Here is a 17,084-nt window from a genome sequence, read left to right as displayed (position 1 = left end):
GTCTCAGCGTGTTTCTCCTTGGGTTTATCCTGTATGGAACTTGCTGCGCTTCCTGGACTTGGGTGGCTATTTCCTTTCCCATGTTAGGGAAGTTTTCGACTATAATCTCTTCAAATATTTTCTCAGGTCCTTCCTCTCTCTCTTCTCCTTCTGGGACCCCTGTAGTGCAAATGTTGTTGCGTTTAATGTTGTCCCAGAGGTCTTTTAGGCTCTCTTCATTTCTTTTCATTCTTTGTTCTGTTCTGCAGCAGTGAATTCCACCATTCTGTCTTCCAGGTTACTTATCCGTTCTTCTGCCTCAGTTATTCCACTATTGATTCCTTCTAGTGTAGTTTTCATTTCATTTATTGTATTGTTCATCTCTGTTTGTTTGTTAATTCTTCTAGGTCTTTGTTAAACATTTCTTGCATCTTCTCGATCTTTGCCTCCATTCTTTTTCCGAGGTCCTGGATCATCTTCACTATCATTATTCTGAATTCTCTTTCTGGAAGGTTGCCTATCTCCACTTCATTTAATTGTTTTTCTGGGGTTTTATCTTGCTCCTTCATCTGGTACATAGCCCTCTGCCTTTTCATCTTGTCTGTCTTTCTGTGAATGTGGTTTTTGTTCCACAGGCTGCAGGATTGTAGTTGTTCTTGCTTCTGCCATATTTAACATTTAGTTTAACAACATTTACCGTATCTTAGGCACTCTTTTAAGCATTATCATTCAATCAGCATAAGTCTATGAGACAAACTAATTCTGTAGCCCATGCAGCTTTACAGTTTTACAAACATAGTTTAACTTTATTAAGAACGCCTATCCCTAAATTCACTGTTCCTTTTATTATACCTTTCTCTTACTAATGTAAGAATTGTATAAAAAATCAGGTATATATACTTTCCAATGATTTCATGTATCTGGGTAACATTAGTAGATGTTTAGCAGAGTCCCGCTGAATATTAAAATGTTTAGATATTAACTAACCATGTCATTTTTTTTTTTTAATTTGGCTGTGCCAGATCTCAGTTGCGGCACATGGGATCCTTGTCGCCATGGGCAGGACCTTTTAGTTGCAGCATGCGGTATCTTTAGTTGCGGCACGTGAACTCTTAGTTGCAGCATGTGGGATATACTTCCCTGACCAGGGATTGAACCTGGGCCCCCCGCACTAGGAGTGCAGAGTCCCAGCCACTGGACCTCCAGGGAAGTCCCTAACCCTGTTAATATTTAAATATTCTGTTTAATCATGTAGCAAATACCTAGCGAATAAATACAGTCTTTTGAAGTGAACCATAATAGGGAGAGATTGATTTTTGGAATGCCAGTGTGAGGACTTCATGAACCTGCTGTCCCCTCCCTCCCCATAAAACAAACAGACAAACAAACAAAAAGTACTGGCCTAACAACTAACATTAACCATTTCAGAACTCTGGAAATTAACCAAAGCCACAGAATGTTCTGAGCATTGTCTATCCAAGAGGAACTCCTGATACTTAAGACAACAGGGTCTGTGGCATTTTAACTTTGGGCTATTTACATCCCACCTCCCCTCTCTACTGAATGGTGCAGCAGCCGTGAATAGCTAGTAGCCTCACAATCAGTGGACAGGATGGAACTTTGGAGCTCATTAAAATTCCCATCCCTATAGCACTGTCAATATGCGTCTAAACTAGCAACTCCTTGGAAAATCCCTTCTCAAGATGTTGGGGCTATTTGATTTGACTCAGAGTTCAACCCAGCAGGAAAAAAAAAAAAAGCCCTGTTCCTCCAAGACATTACCCAAAACAACAGTCTGCTGGAAAAATCCCAGGTGTAGTGAACAAGAGCCTGGCCAAAACATAAAAGGAAGCCCTGAGGCACCAGACAACCGCAGGCAACTTTGAAAGGCTAGACATATTCTTGGACATCTTAGATCGTTAAGAACATGCCTAGAAAGGAAAATACCTCATCCAAATACTTAGCTTGAGTGTGCTACCTCGAGGCTCTGCTCAAGCAAGAAATGAAAGGTAAGGCTATCTTGTAAAGTGCCTGACGTTTGAAGGCATATCTTCACACACAAATCCCACTGACAAAGGTTGGAAGATATACAGACAAGATATTTAAGGAAATCTAATGGCCAATCATTAGCTGACCACTGAGTTATACTGAGTCATGTATGCCTCCTGGGAAACCAGGCTTAGAACAAGAACTTTAAAAATAAGAAAATAAAAGAACTTTGTGGCAGACACTGTAAGGAATACAGAATCTATAGAATTCATCTAGGAAAGTCACTAAACAAATGAGCAACAACAATAACAAAAAGAAGAACCCAACAAACCCTTAGAGGGAGATACCATAGCTGTTATATTATCTAAGAAGTCCACTTTCCAACAACAACCAAAAAACACTATAAAACATGCAAAGAAACAGGAAAGTATGCCACATACACATTTTTTTTAAAAAAAGCAAACAACAGAAAATGTGCCCAGTGGTGTTGGACTTAGTTAACAGAATCTATAAATTGGCTATTATAAACATGTTCAAAGACCTAGAGGAAACTAGGATTAAAAAAGTAAAGGTAAGTATTACAACTATGTCCCACTAATGGAAGATATAAATAAAGAAGTAAAGGTCATTTAAAAAATCAAATAGAAATTCTGGAGTTGAAAGTACAGTAACTGAAATGAAGAATTCTGTAGCGTGCTCAACAACAGATTTGAGCTGGCAAAAGAATCAGCAAACTTGAATATAGGTCAATGGAGAGTATACAGAAAGAAAAATGAACAACCTCAGAACCTGTGGAGCCACCATCAATCATACCATCATATGCATAAAGCGAGTCTTAGAAGAAAAAGAGATAAAGAAACGGGCAGAATGTATATCTGAAGAAATAATGGCTGAAACCATCCAAATAGGATGAAAAACACTAATCTGCACATAGAAACTCAACAAACTCAAATTAACTCAAAGAGTCCACACTGAGACACATAAACTGTCAAAAAAAGAAAGATGAAGAGAGACTCTTCACAACAGCAGGCGGGATGCAACTTGTCACATATAAGAGAACCTCAACAAGAGTAACAGCTGACTTCTCATCAGAAACCACAGAGGCCAGAAAGGGATGATACATTCAAAGTGCTGAAAGAAAAAAAAAAAATGTCAATCAAGAATTCTATATGTGGTGATGCTATCCTTCAAAAATGAAGAATTTTAGATATTCCCAGATAAACAAAAACAGAATTCATCACTAAAAGAACACACTTCAAGAATACTGAAGGGAGCCCTTAAGGCTGAACTGAGAGGACAACTAGACAATAACTTGAATCCACACAAAAAAGTAAAAAACACCTGTAAAACTATAGATAAGTATAAAATATGGTTTATGTATTTCTGTCAAATAGTACCTCTTATTTCCTAGGTGATTTACAGAACTACATAAAGTAATAATTATAAATTTGTGTTAATGGGCTGATAATATATAAAAATATAATTTGTATAATAACAGTATTACAAGGGAGGGAGGATTTTGGAGCAAAGTTGTTGTATGTGCTAGGTATTGTTATTTTGTTAAGTTAATATGCTAATTGCAATCCCCAGGTAACCACTAAGAAAATAGCTCAGAAAATATATAATAAAAGAAACTATGGAATTAAAGCAGCAATGGAGGAATAGAAGAATTAAAAAGACATATAGAAAACCAATAACAAATGGCAGGCAAAAGTCCTACCTTATCAGTAATTACATTGAATGTAAATGGAATAAACACTCCTATCAAAAGGCAGAGATTGGCAGAATGGCTAATATAATATGACTCAACTAGGTGCTATCTGCAAGAGAAACTTTATTTTTTTTTTAACATCTTTATTGGAGTATAACTGTTTTACAATATTGTGTTAGTTTCTCCTTTACAACAAAGTGAATCAGTTATACATATACATATGTTCCCATATCTCTTCCCTCTTGCGTCTCCCTCCCTCCCACCCTCCCTATCCCACCCCTCTCATGGTCACAAAGCACAGAGGTGATCCCCCTGTGCTATGCGGCAGCTTCCCACTAGCTATCTAATTTACATTTGGTAGTGCATATATGTCCCTGCCACTCTCTCACTTCGTCACAGCTTACCCTTCCCCCTCCCCATGTCCTCAAGTCCATGCTCTAGTAGGTCTGTGTTTTATTCCCGTCCTACCACTAATCTCTTCATAACATTTTTTTTCTTAGATTCCATATATATGTGTTAGCATACAGTATTTGTTTTTCTCCTTCTGACTTACTTCACTCTGTATGACAGACTCCAGGTCTATCCACCTCATTACAAATAACTCAGTTTCATTTCTTTTTATGGCTGAGTAATATTCCATTGTATATATGTGCCACATCTTCTTTATCCATTCATCTGTTGATGGACACTTAGGTTGCTTCCATGTCCTGCCTATTGTAAATAGAGCTGCAATGAACATTTTGGTACATGACTCTTTTTGAATTATGGTTTTCTCAGGATATATGCCCAGCAGTGGGATTGTGGGGTCGTATGGTAGTTCTATTTGTAGTTTTTTTGTGTGTGTGTGTGTGTGTGTGTGTGTGTGTGTGTGTGTGTGTTCTATTTGTAGTTTTTTAAGTAACCTCCATACCGTTCTCCATAGTGGCTGTATCAATTCACGTTCCCACCAGCAGTGCAAGAGGGTTCCCTTTTCTCCACACCCTCTCCAGCATTTATTGTTTCTAGAGTTTTTGATGATGGCCAATCTGACCGGTGTGAGATGATATCTCATTGTCGTTTTGATTTGCATTTCTCTAATGATTAATGATGTTGAGCATTCTTTCATGTGTTTGTTGGCAATCTGTATATCTTCTTTGGAGAAATGTCTATTTAGTTCTTCTGCCCATTTTTGGACTGGGTTGTTTGTTTTTTTGTTATTGAGCTGCATGAGTTGCTTACAAATTTTGGATATTAATCCTTTGTCAGTTGCTTCATAAGAGAAACACTTTAGATTCAACGATACAAATAAGTTGAAAGTTAAAAAAAAGGGGGGTGTAAATTATACCGTGCAAAGAGTAACCAAAGGAGAGCTGGAGTTACCATTCTAATATCAGATAAAACTAGGGCTTTAAGACAAAAATTGTTACTAGAGACAAAGAAGGACATTTTATAATGATAATAAAAAGGTCAGGGCTTCCCTGGTGGCACAGTGGTTGGGAGTCCGCCTGCCGATGCAGGGGACATGGGTTCGTGCCCTGGTCCGGGAAGATCCCACATGCCACGGAGCGGCTGGGCCCGTGAGCCATGGCCACTGAGCCTGTGCGTCCGGAGCCTGTGCTCCGCAACTGGAGAGGCCACGACAGTGAGAGGCCCAGGTACCACAAAATAATAATAAATAAATAAATAAATAAATAAGGTCAATCCATATGGAAGTTGTAACAACTACAAAGACATACACACCTAACAACAGAGCCCCCAAGATACATAAAGAGAGAAATCGATAATTCAGCAATAAATAATTGGAAGCTTTATTACCCCAATTTTAATACTTTCAGTAATATATTAAACAACTTGGCAAAAAATCAATAAAGAAGAGAAAATGACACTATAAACCAACTAAACCTAATGGACTTGTATAGAACACTCCACCCAACAACAGCAGAATATGCATTCTTCTCAAGCACACATGGAACGTTCTCCAGGACAGACCATATGCTAGGTCATAAAACAAGCCTCAATAAATTAAAAATATTGAAATCATCCCAAGTATGTTCCCCATCTGCAACAGGATGATAATTAGAAATCAGTAACAATTTGGAAATTCAAAAATATCTGGAAATGAAACAACACAGTCCTAAAAACCGAATGGGTCAAAGAAGAAATCACAAGAGAAACTAGAAAATACTTTAGGTGAATGAAAACAGAAACACAACCTACCAAAATATATGGAGTTCTTAGAGGGAAAAACAGTTCTTAGAGGAAAATTTATTGTTGTAAATACCTATATTAAGGAATAAGAACAATCTGAAATCAATAACCTAACTTTCTACCTCAAGAAGCTAGAAAAGAACAGCAAACTAAACCCAAAGCAAGCAGAAGACAGGACATAGTGAGAGGAAATGAGTAGGGAGTAGAAAATCATAGAGAAAAACCAGTTGAACCAAAAGTTGGGTTTCTTAAAGATTAACAAAATTTACAAACCTTTAGCTAGACTGATCAAACAAAAAAGAAGACTCAAATTACTAAAATCCAGAATGAAAGAAGAGACCATTCGCTACCAACCTTAAGACCTAAAAAGGAAGCTACAAAAATGGCCAATAAGCACATGAAAAGAAAGCTCAACATCATTAGTTATTAGGTAAATGTAAATTAAAGCCACATTGACATACCAGTTCATAACCACTAGAATGGCTATGATCAAAAAGATAGACAAAGTGTTAGAATTTGGAAAAATTGGAACCCTCAACTATTGATGTTGGGAATGTAGAATGATACAGCCATTTCGGAAAACATAAGTTGACACAGAAACTTGTATGTGAATGTTCACAGCAGCATTATTCATGAAAAGAGCACACATTGCTTGATTGCATTTATATGAATCTCCAGAATAGGCAAATCTATAAAGAAAGTAGATTAGTGGTTACCTATATCTGGAAGTGTAGGGCTTAGAAATAGAAATAACTGCTAATGGGTATGGAGTTTCTTTTTTGGGTGATGAAAATGTTTTAAAATTTAATTGTGCTTACAAGCTCAACACCTTTTTGAATATACTCAAAACCATTTAACTGAATACTTTAAATAGGTGATGTTTATGAGATGTGAATTATCTCTCTTACTGTTTAAAAAATGAATCATTAATATAATGAACTGGGCATTTCATTTCACATTTTTATCCTTAAAGATAAGTTCTAGCACCTAAACTTGCAACATTTATCATTTTAATGTTTGATGAGAGCAATGTCTCCAAAGATGATTGTTCTTTTTTCTTTTTTTAAATAAATTTAGCTGGACAACTTAGCCAGTCGGCACATTTAGCTCTCCAACTGCCATACAATGTACTTGGTTTAGGTCGAAGTGCAAATTTTCTTGATCATCTTTATGTTGGTATTCCCCGTCCATCTGGAGAGAAGGTGAGTAAAAAATGTATAATTAATCTATTTTTTAATATTTACTGTTCAAATATTTGAATTAAAATATTTTTATTCCCTTTAAAGAATGTTTTAAATTCATTGGTAGTGACCAATCAAAGCTTATCTTACATAGAGCACATTATAAGTTGAAGATATAAACCTTAAGACTTCCTGCCCCTCCTCTTCCCTGCTTTTTCTCCTTATCATTTTCACCATCTAACATACCAAATATTTTTATTTTGTTTATTGTCAGACTCTACCTCAACTTGAATTTTAGCTCCAAAGCAGCATTTGTTCATAGCACTTTGAACAGTGCCTGCTACATAAGTGTGTTCAATAAATTAATGAATCCATGAGACAGAAATATAATCCTTCCCTGAAAAGATGGAGAAATTTTTGCCAATAGGAGCCCTATTTGGGGCCTAATATATGTAAATTCAGCTTAATCCATACCTAGGATTTCAGTTAATCAAAGAGTACTTAAGCTTTTTCTTATTTATTTAGAATAATTATTGTGTTTTTAAAGTGTACTGAATGTTAAATGTTCTTAAATTCTTTTTCCAGTCTATACGGAAACAAGAATGGACCGCAATCATTCCAAATTCTCAGCTAATTGTCATTCCATATCCTCACAATGTTCCTCGAAGGTAATGTCCTTGCTTGAACTGAATTTGGTAAAAATACTGTCAACTCTGAATCATAGTTACATCTTTTAAAAACTTTCTCTATTCCTGCTGTGTTCCCATGAGTGTCATGACTTCATTTGCTTACAGCAAACTTTAAATGCCTAAACATACCTAAACAAAAGGTCCCTGACATTTTTCACGAAGAACAAACTAAACCTTATTAGAAAAACAGCAGGTTAACTAACTAGGGATTTATACGTATTCTGCTTAAATAAGCTGGTCTTCAGTTTACTGGCCATAAATTATAAAATTTCAGGCTGCTGAACTTTATAAGCAATGATCTTTTTTAGCAAATGCTTTGAGAAGTGGTATATATCCCACAGTTGTTAGGCACAAATTTTGAAGTTCAGCAGACCCAGGCTAAAAACTCGGATCCACTGCTGGCTGACTGAGATTGGAAGCTAGTCCTTTGTTCTCTCTGAGGGTCAATTTCTGCACTGTAGAAATTGGGAGATAAAATACCTACCTTACAAGAATGAGGATGAAATATGCTTAATACAGTACCCAGCATATAGTAAGTTTTCAGTGAACGGTAGGTATTTTTATCCTTATTAGCAAAACATGTTCCTTCTATAATATAGCATTTAATTCTAAATCTTTATCTCTTTGTTTTTCTTTAAATTATTAGGTTGATTCCATTATTTCAAAAAGTAGGCGGTGAAGGTATTCATTAACATTTAAATTTCATTGGGAAAAATATAACTTGTTCTTAAGGCTACTCTGATGTCAATATGAAAAAATAACCTATTAAAATGTAACTAGTGGCTTATTACATTTCTTCTCAAAATACAGCCTGTACTGTTCTTTTTTCTTCTTCCAGTTTTATTGCGATATAATTGACATACAGCACTGTGTAAGCTTAAGGTATACAGCATAATGATTTAACTTACATACATCAAAAAATGATTATCACAGTAAGTTTAGTGAACATCCATTTTCTCACATAGATACAAAATTAAAGAAACAGAAAAAAATACGTTTTTCTTTGTGATGAGAACTCTTAGGATTTACTCTCTTAACAAATTTCATATATAACATATGGCAATGTTAATTCTATTTATCATGTTGTGCATTACATCCCTAGTACTTATTTATCTTATAACTCGAAGTTTGTACCTTTTGACTGTTTTCATCCAATTCCCCCTCCCACCTCCCACCTCCCACCTCTTGTAACCATAAATCTGGTCTCTTTTTCTATGACTTTTTTTGGAACTATAACTGACCTATAGTACTATGTTAGTTCCTGTTACACAACATAGTGATTTGATGTTTCTAAACACTTCAAAATGATCACCACGGTTAAGTCTGGTTACAATCTGTTGCCAAAGATATTACATAATTATTAACTATATTCCCCACACTGTACATTTCATACCCGTGACTCATTTACTTTGCAGCTGGAAGTTTGTACCTCTCAATCGCCCTCACCCATTTCTCTCCTCCCCTCATCCCTCTCCCCTCTGGCAACCACCTATTTATTTTCTGTATCTATAACTCTGTTTCTGTTTTGTTATGTTTGTTCATTTGTCTTGTTTTCCAGATTCTACAATATAAGTGAAATCATACAGTATTTGTCTTTCTCTGACTTTTTTCACTTAGCATGATACCCTCTAGGTCCATCCATGTTGTTGCAAGTTGCAAATGGCAAATGGCAATTTCATTCTTTTTGCCATCTGCAAATGGCAAATGGCAATTTCATTCTTTTTTTTATAGCCAAGTAATATTCCATTGTGTGTATGTGTATATGTATAAATGTGTGTGTGTGTGTGTGTGTGTATAGCATGGGGAGGGGAGAGGGAGAGCACTCACATCTTCTTTATCCCTTCATCTATTGCTGGGCACTTAGGTTGCTTCCATTACCTTGACTATTGTAAATAATGCCACAATGAACATAGGGGTGCATGTATCTTTTCTAATTGATGTTTTCATTTTCTTTGGGCAAATACTCAGGAGTAGAATTGCCGGATCATATGGTAGTTCTAGTTTTAATTTTCTGAGGAATCCCCATACTGTATCTATTAAAAAATGGGCAGAGGATCTGAATAGACATTTTTTCCAAAGAAGACATACAGGTAGCCAAAAGGCACATGAAAAGATGCTCAACATCACTAATCATCAGGGAAATGCAAATCGAAACCACAATGAGCTATCACCTCACACCTGTCAGAATGGCCATCATCAAAAAGATAACAAATAACAAGTGCAGGTTGTATTGTCCTTTATTAAATTTTTAGATGGTCTGCTAGAACCAGCTCATACCACCTCATGAGCTGATTGTGTGCATCTCTTTCCACTTCTGTTCAGGGAGGTCACGTTAAAATCAGCTATGATGGGACTGTTTACACCATGAAAATTGGCAAGTGCCACTCAGGGTTTTTCTTCCCCCCAGAGAGCCAGTTTACCAGCACACCCCTGGAGGTATTTTATGGTGGATTTATGGGCTTTAGAACCAAACTACTTAAGAAAACAACTTTATTACAGCATTATGCTTGAAATAAGATATCAATAAAAACAGTTATGGTCTGAGTTCAGACTTTTTTAATGAGTCTACTAAAATTTTGAAGTTTATAACAAATTGAATCTGTACAAGAAACTATGAATTATAGTACTTCTATATCATGCAATATCATGATAATCTTTTAAAATAGAGTGGTAAAGCAAAAGATAATAAAAGGAAAATGCACTTACGAATAATAAGCAGTGATTTGTGATTTATAAAGAAGATGTCTATGTGTATATGTTTATATATGTATAGAATAACTCTGGAAGGATATGTAAGAAACTGAGAAGAATGACTCCTTCTGAGTAAGAAACTGAGTATTGGCCTTTTGTTCAATGTTTTTCTTACCAAAATTCCTTTATTCATGGGTTTTTAAAATCTATTTTTAAATCAGAACTACCTGGCGGCCCAGTGGTTAAGACTTTGCCTTCCAATGCAAGGGGTGCAGGTTTGATCCCTGGTTGGGGAGCTAATATCCCACATGCCTTGGGGCCAAAAAACCAAAACATAAAACAGAAGCAATATTGTAACAAATTCAATAAAGACTTATAGATAGATAGATAGATAGATAGATAGATAGATAGAAAGATAAACTGGAACTACCCAAAAAATCTCATGAAAGGACCTTTTCTTAAGTATGAAGTAAGGTGCTGAGAATAGCTAACCTCAACTAATTAACAGTATTTGTTTCTTAAGGTTTTCTTACTCTTGAATTTCTGGGAAATTCTATTATAGCCTTTCTTCCATAAGCTCAACATTTTTCACATTTCTCTTGCTCTTTCTGAAAAAAAATGTTCTTTTCAAATGTATGTACATAATAAAAACCAAATTGATTTTAGTTTGAGGTATATTTTGAGATTTATTGACTAGAGGCTAACTTATGGATCAGTAAATTTTAATTATCCCAAAATAAGTCAGTTGGCACTTGCCATTTATCAGAATAATCTTACCTTTATTAAACTTTTAAAATGAAAATATATCCATTATCTATTTTCAGAGAGAACAAAAAGTTCTTTATATATAACCACCTACAGTGTTGGTAATATAGACCTCAGTTTTAGGCTTTTCAGGGTTTGCAAGTGCTGTATTATGTGGACTGTTTTAGAAGAAAGCTAGTTCTATTTATGCTAAAGTTTGTATATTGCCACAGAGGAACTAAAAGTGATTTTGTAAGAAGTCTCTGTGTCATTGTAATAATGTAAACCCTCCAACATGACATTTTGTACAAGCATCTATCTACACCTACTTGGACATATGGTTCTTTTACTTAGTCATAGTACATATGTGAACAGGGTCAAAAAATAAGATATAGAAATCTTATCAAAAATCATGTGACTATGTAGCCTTAAAGTTCAAGGTTTCTAATTCAGTAAGTCAAACAAGACATAAAAACAATGTCTAAGATTGCCCAAAGTACCCTTGATAAGTTTACCTAAGAATAATTCTCACAGGAGCAAAGAAAAATAGCAAAGCATCTCATCAAAAATTCTATTCTATTTCAGTTCTTGGAGTAAAAAACTAAACTCTGCTGGATCGTCAATATTCTTAACCCTATCTTAATTTTAATTGCTTTTGTTTTATTTATAATGAATGGATAGATAGGTGAATGAATTAATGAATGAATGGACTGATTCATTAATTAATAAGCTCTTTTGCTTTTTGGTCTCAATAGTATTGCTATTTTTAAGTTAAAATGTGTAATTTTAATTCTTCTCTTTTTATCTACAGCTGGAGTGCCAAACTGTATCTTACACCAAGTAACATTGTTCTACTTACTGCTATAGCTCTCATCGGAGTCTGTGTTTTCATCTTGGCAATAATTGGCATTTTACATTGGCAGGAAAAGGTTTGTTCATTTAAATGGAACATTAACTTTATAATAGTAATAAGTTACTCTTTAAAAACACTATATTTTAAACTTTTTCACATGACTAAGATTTTCTGATTTTTCAAGTTCTGTCCATAATGTCATCTTATTAATGATAATTTCTTTCATCCCCCTGAGTTACTAATGTCTCTTACCAATTCCTACAAATCAGACTATGTATTTTAAGCTTTGATACTGTACAAAAGTAATAAAGTGAACACCCCCAAATCAACAGGCATATTGAAAAGCTTAATTAGAAGTAATTTCATAATGGCCTGGAAAATAATAATCATTTCTTAAATGAGCCTGTGTCCATTATTTACTGATAGGGCCATGGACATTATTTTCTGGGAATAACAGCTATCTCTTTATAAAAAATTAGAGCAGAGAGAGTTTAGGTGGGAAGTAGCAAAGTGATAAACATCTTTTCCATCTATCAAGTATTCTTTGCACTAAACTAAACTGATTTCTGTTCTTTAGTATAACACTCTAAATAATAATTAAAAACAAAACTCCAAAAATGTAGTTTTTATATCATGTTTATGAGGAGAGAAAAAGGCTATCATGTAAATTTATTCATAGTTTAGATATAAATTTTAAAAGCTAATTTCTACTTGTATATGAATATATATTTAGTACATAACTAGTGGGTTCCATAATGTTCTCCAAAAGGGGCTCTATGTATCACAAAAGTATTTTCCTTTTTGTACCTATTCTCTTTAGATTGTGATGCTCATGATAATCATTTTTGTTAACTAAAATTACCATCTGTTTTATGTTACCTGTTTTAACTTATGAAAAAGAGAACATGTTAATTGTTCTAATAAATGTTCATAGGTTTGTCTTTCAAAAAAACACTCCGTTCATACAAAAAATGATAACATAAAGTTACATATTCAGTTGATTTTAAAATTGCAACTTAAGAGGTAAGATCAAAGGTGACCCTATTTACTTTTGTCTAGAAATGTCAGAACATAGTATGAAATATTACACAGCTCTAGACCTATGAAGGAAATGAAATTAATTTTATTGATTTCACAGGAGATCTAATTACAGTATAAACATTGTAGACTTACAATAATAATGATGCAGTGGCTAAAAACTGAAGTTTTAAATACAAATACGGATTGAAATACATATCTGTATACTGCCTCCATCTGTGATACTGTGGTTTGTCTCCTACCTGTTGGACCACTTCTCTTTCACCTACGCTGGCTGCTCTTTCTGCCACGGTGTCTGCCCTAGGCCCTCTTTATATACTTTCCCTGCCAGTTTTATCTAAAGTCATGGCTTGAGCTATTACCTCAGAGATGCCCAGCCCTCATCTCTCTCTAAAGGTCTCTTCCTCACTTCCAACTCACTGTGACACCTCTACCTAGATCGCTTGCAAGCAGCTTAAAACCAGTTTCCTAAAGCTCTCTTCTTTCTTACTCACTACAGGATTTAATCAGTTGCCCTCCTCATTGTGCCTCCCTACAATCTCTGCAGCTGACTCCACTTCTGAATTCCTTACACCAGTGTGCTTTTAGTTTAGTTCAGCTCCTTGTTAAATACTCCCTGTCCTCCCAAATTCCATTCTCTCCCCTTCACTCCATTTAGCACTTTGCTGCCGGATTACTCATCATTAAGTTTAGCCTTAATCATGTCACTCCTCTGCTCAAAAACCTCTGGTGACCACCCCCTGCCTAAAATGTGTAACTCCCTTAGCCTATAGCCTACATAGTACTTCCATGTGACTCTACCATACACCTTTCCAGTCTTTCTCTTATCAGTTACTTTCACATATCTCATGCTCCTGCCAGACTTCTCAGGATTGTTCCTGTTCTTCCCCCATCTTGTAGTGAATGTCCCTCCTCTTCATTTCCATAAATACTATCTTTTCAAAGCTTTGCCTTTCATCATGCCAACCCAGAAGTAATCTCAGAATATTGGTAACATTTTTCACTTTTTATACTGAAATAGTTATTTAGTATGTTTTGCTTTTTTCTTTTTAGGCTTTAATAAGTTCCATGAGAACAAGATACAAAACTGAGGGGTTTTCTAATCCCTCAAAATTCCAAGTACATGGGACTTCCCTGGTGGTCCAGTGGTTAAGAATCCACACTTCCACTACAGGGGGCACGGGTTCGATCCCTGGCTGGGGAACTAAGATCCCACATGCCGCACAGCACAGCCAAAAAATAATAATTCCAAGCACAATACTTTGCTGGGAACAGAGGATCAATAAATATATGGAAAATCAATAGGTTAACCCAAAAATAATTAATGTACTTTAATATAATTAGATTCAGCAGTGTTAAGAATGGGAAAAATGTAACAGTTGATTCCATTCTTCCAAAATCTAATGTTTACTCCCACTTTCAAATAAATAATAAATAACAAACTAAACTTTTAAGGAACATTTCTTGGTTTTTTAAATTAAATTTAGAGGATCATTAATTATAAGATAGCTACTGTAAACTATAAAAATATTTCATAAGATTATTACATAATAAAATCACACCTTTTACCTACTAATTGCTCAGGGCTTTTATTTTTTTAATTAACCACTTTTTAAATTAATCTTTTCTTGACATTTTCCTATCATTTATAAACTAGTCTAAAATTCTTTTTCAGAAAGCAGATGATAGAGAAAAACGACAAGAAGCCCATCGGTTTCATTTTGATGCTATGTGACTTGCCTTTAGTAGTGCATAATGGAACGGCTATTCACTTGATTAACTGAAATACTAAACTTGGCTTATAGAAGAAAACAGGCGATTTTATTATTTATAAATGATACATCCCTTGGTAATTATTGGAAAGTATTCAAATAAATATGGTCTGAATGTGTTACAAGGTCTTTTTTTAAAGCATTTTGTATACAATAATTTGGGTTCTTTTTTTCAATTGTGCTGTACATTTTTGTTCCTTCGTGGAATGTGTTGCATGTACTAAGGTGTTTACTTATTTATAATCTTATTAGAATAATGATGATGGAAAAAGACACGTGTAAATAAAAATATTTAAATGAGCAGGGTTTTTGTTTTCCACTTGAATCCATCTTGTTTCTTATTCTAACGATGCAAATTATACTTCTGTGAATGTATCAGAGATAAAGTTATTAACCATTCACCCTCATTATAGCATGTCAGGGGGTCTTTCACTGATGGTATACAATATAGTGATTGGGTACTCTGGCTTTGGAATCACAGTCAGACTTGCCTTAAACTCCTGGTTACACGACTTACATGCTGTTTGAACTTGGCTAATTGCTTAAGCCTTAGTTTTCTTGTTTATAAACAGAGCTAATACACTACTCGAGGTGTTGTATAGATTAAATGGGATGATGTACACAAAGTACCCAGCTTGGTGCCTAGCATAGAGTAAATTTTCAATAAGTGGTAGTTGTCATTATTATTATTAAATAATTTTTTTACAGACTTCTACAACTAATTATCAAAATATATTTAGACTTGATAGGATTTTATTTTCAGGCATGTAGAAAGCATAGTCTTTGGAAAACCTAAATTCCTGGTGTTGACACCCTATATAAAGATTTATTACTTGTTTATATTAACTGAAAATTATATCATAATACCCTCCAAGAATTAATGTGCCCTAATAATTTTCATTTGAACACTGATTCTTATCATGTGGTAATGAAAAGCATTTGATTTCTTGAAAGGAAACTGCTGTATATAGCATCTGGGAATGCAAGTCTTCAATCACATTTCTATTCTCAAAAGTTTGTAAGAGTCTATAATTTACATTCAGACTTCAATGCAAATTTTTGTGAACTTCCCCTTGCCAAAAAGTTACATGTAATATTGGGAAAAAGTTTATATATCAGTGCTAATAACTTCCTAATATGCAAATGGACATATGATAGCTATAAAACACAAAAACTTATCTGAAAGCAACTAATTTTGTTCTTCATGTTTTTTTTCCTTACAGTTCACTGAGAATGGCATGTGTATAAGTATAAGTTTACTTTGTGTATTTAAGCATGTTAATATGTCTTCTTAATAAATATTATGTATTGAAACAAAGAATTTTGGTGAGTGTGTAAACAATTACTTTGGACCATGATAAGCCTTAGAGGTTATGAAGTCTAAATCACAGATTTGGACAGAAGTGACTTGCCTATCAGGGCAAGATAGGCATCTCCTGACTATGGTATCCAGTTAAATTCATTTATCAACCTACAGTGCTGTGCCAGGCACTATTCTGCACTGTCCTTAAAAACAGGTAGGTTTAGTATCTTATCACCTGATATAGCATGAGTTGTAAAACTCGCTTGTAGTCAGAGTCTACAAGGAATAGTGTTATAGGCAAATAAAATGTAATGAGAACCAAAAATATTGGGTTAGCCAAAAAGTTCGTTCCGGTTTTCCCTTAAGATGTTACAGAAAAATCTGAACGAAGCTTTTGGCTAACCCAATACAATCAGTGACTTTATACTGTGTTTCTGTATCTTGATACTAACCTTCAATGCAACATCAATGTCATTCATTAAGGGGCAGCAGGTGAAAAACGTGTCACAACATTGAGAATCAAATACAGTTGACCCTTGAACAAAATGGGTTTGAACTGCACAAGTCCACTTATAAATGGGTTTTTTCAATAAATATGTACTATAGTAGTACACGGTTGGTTGAATCCACAGATGCGGAATCTCGGATACAGAGGTCCAACAGGAAAGTTATACTCAGATTTTCGACTGCGCAGAAGGTCAGCACCCGCGTTGTTCAAGGGCCAGCTGTACAAAGATCCTTATATTAATTTTGAATACTGTAGTGGAAAGAGCACAAGACTTCGAGGTCAGACTAATAAGGATTCAGGGCCTTAACTCTCTCATTTTGTGACTTTTTAGTCAGTCACTTTGCCTCTTTGAGCTCTGGTTTCTTCATCTGTAAAACAAGGATACTGAGTGATACCCTAAAAAACTATTTTGAGTCTTAAGTAGCAATATGTACATAGA

General features: G+C 34.8%; 1 protein-coding gene across 1 annotated transcript in view; it reads left to right on the top strand.

Annotated features, from left to right (window-relative positions):
* ITFG1 (integrin alpha FG-GAP repeat containing 1) overlaps positions 1-16,019 on the top strand; it is a 267,640-nt gene extending 251,621 nt beyond the window's left edge. The window contains exons 15-18 of the mRNA XM_007109007.4: positions 6,944-7,068; positions 7,633-7,715; positions 11,983-12,100; positions 14,738-16,019. Coding sequence (XP_007109069.1) covers positions 6,944-7,068; positions 7,633-7,715; positions 11,983-12,100; positions 14,738-14,797 — 386 coding nt within the window. The 3' untranslated portion in view covers positions 14,798-16,019. The remainder of the gene's footprint in view (positions 1-6,943; positions 7,069-7,632; positions 7,716-11,982; positions 12,101-14,737) is intronic.
* Positions 16,020-17,084: the final 1,065 nt, after the last annotated feature.

The sequence above is a fragment of the Physeter macrocephalus genome, chromosome 17 (genome assembly GCF_002837175.3).
Source record: "Physeter macrocephalus isolate SW-GA chromosome 17, ASM283717v5, whole genome shotgun sequence".
Taxonomy (NCBI): domain Eukaryota; kingdom Metazoa; phylum Chordata; class Mammalia; order Artiodactyla; family Physeteridae; genus Physeter; species Physeter macrocephalus.
The sequence above is the reverse complement of the archived record's forward strand: the minus strand, read 5'-3'. Positions and strand labels throughout refer to the sequence as shown.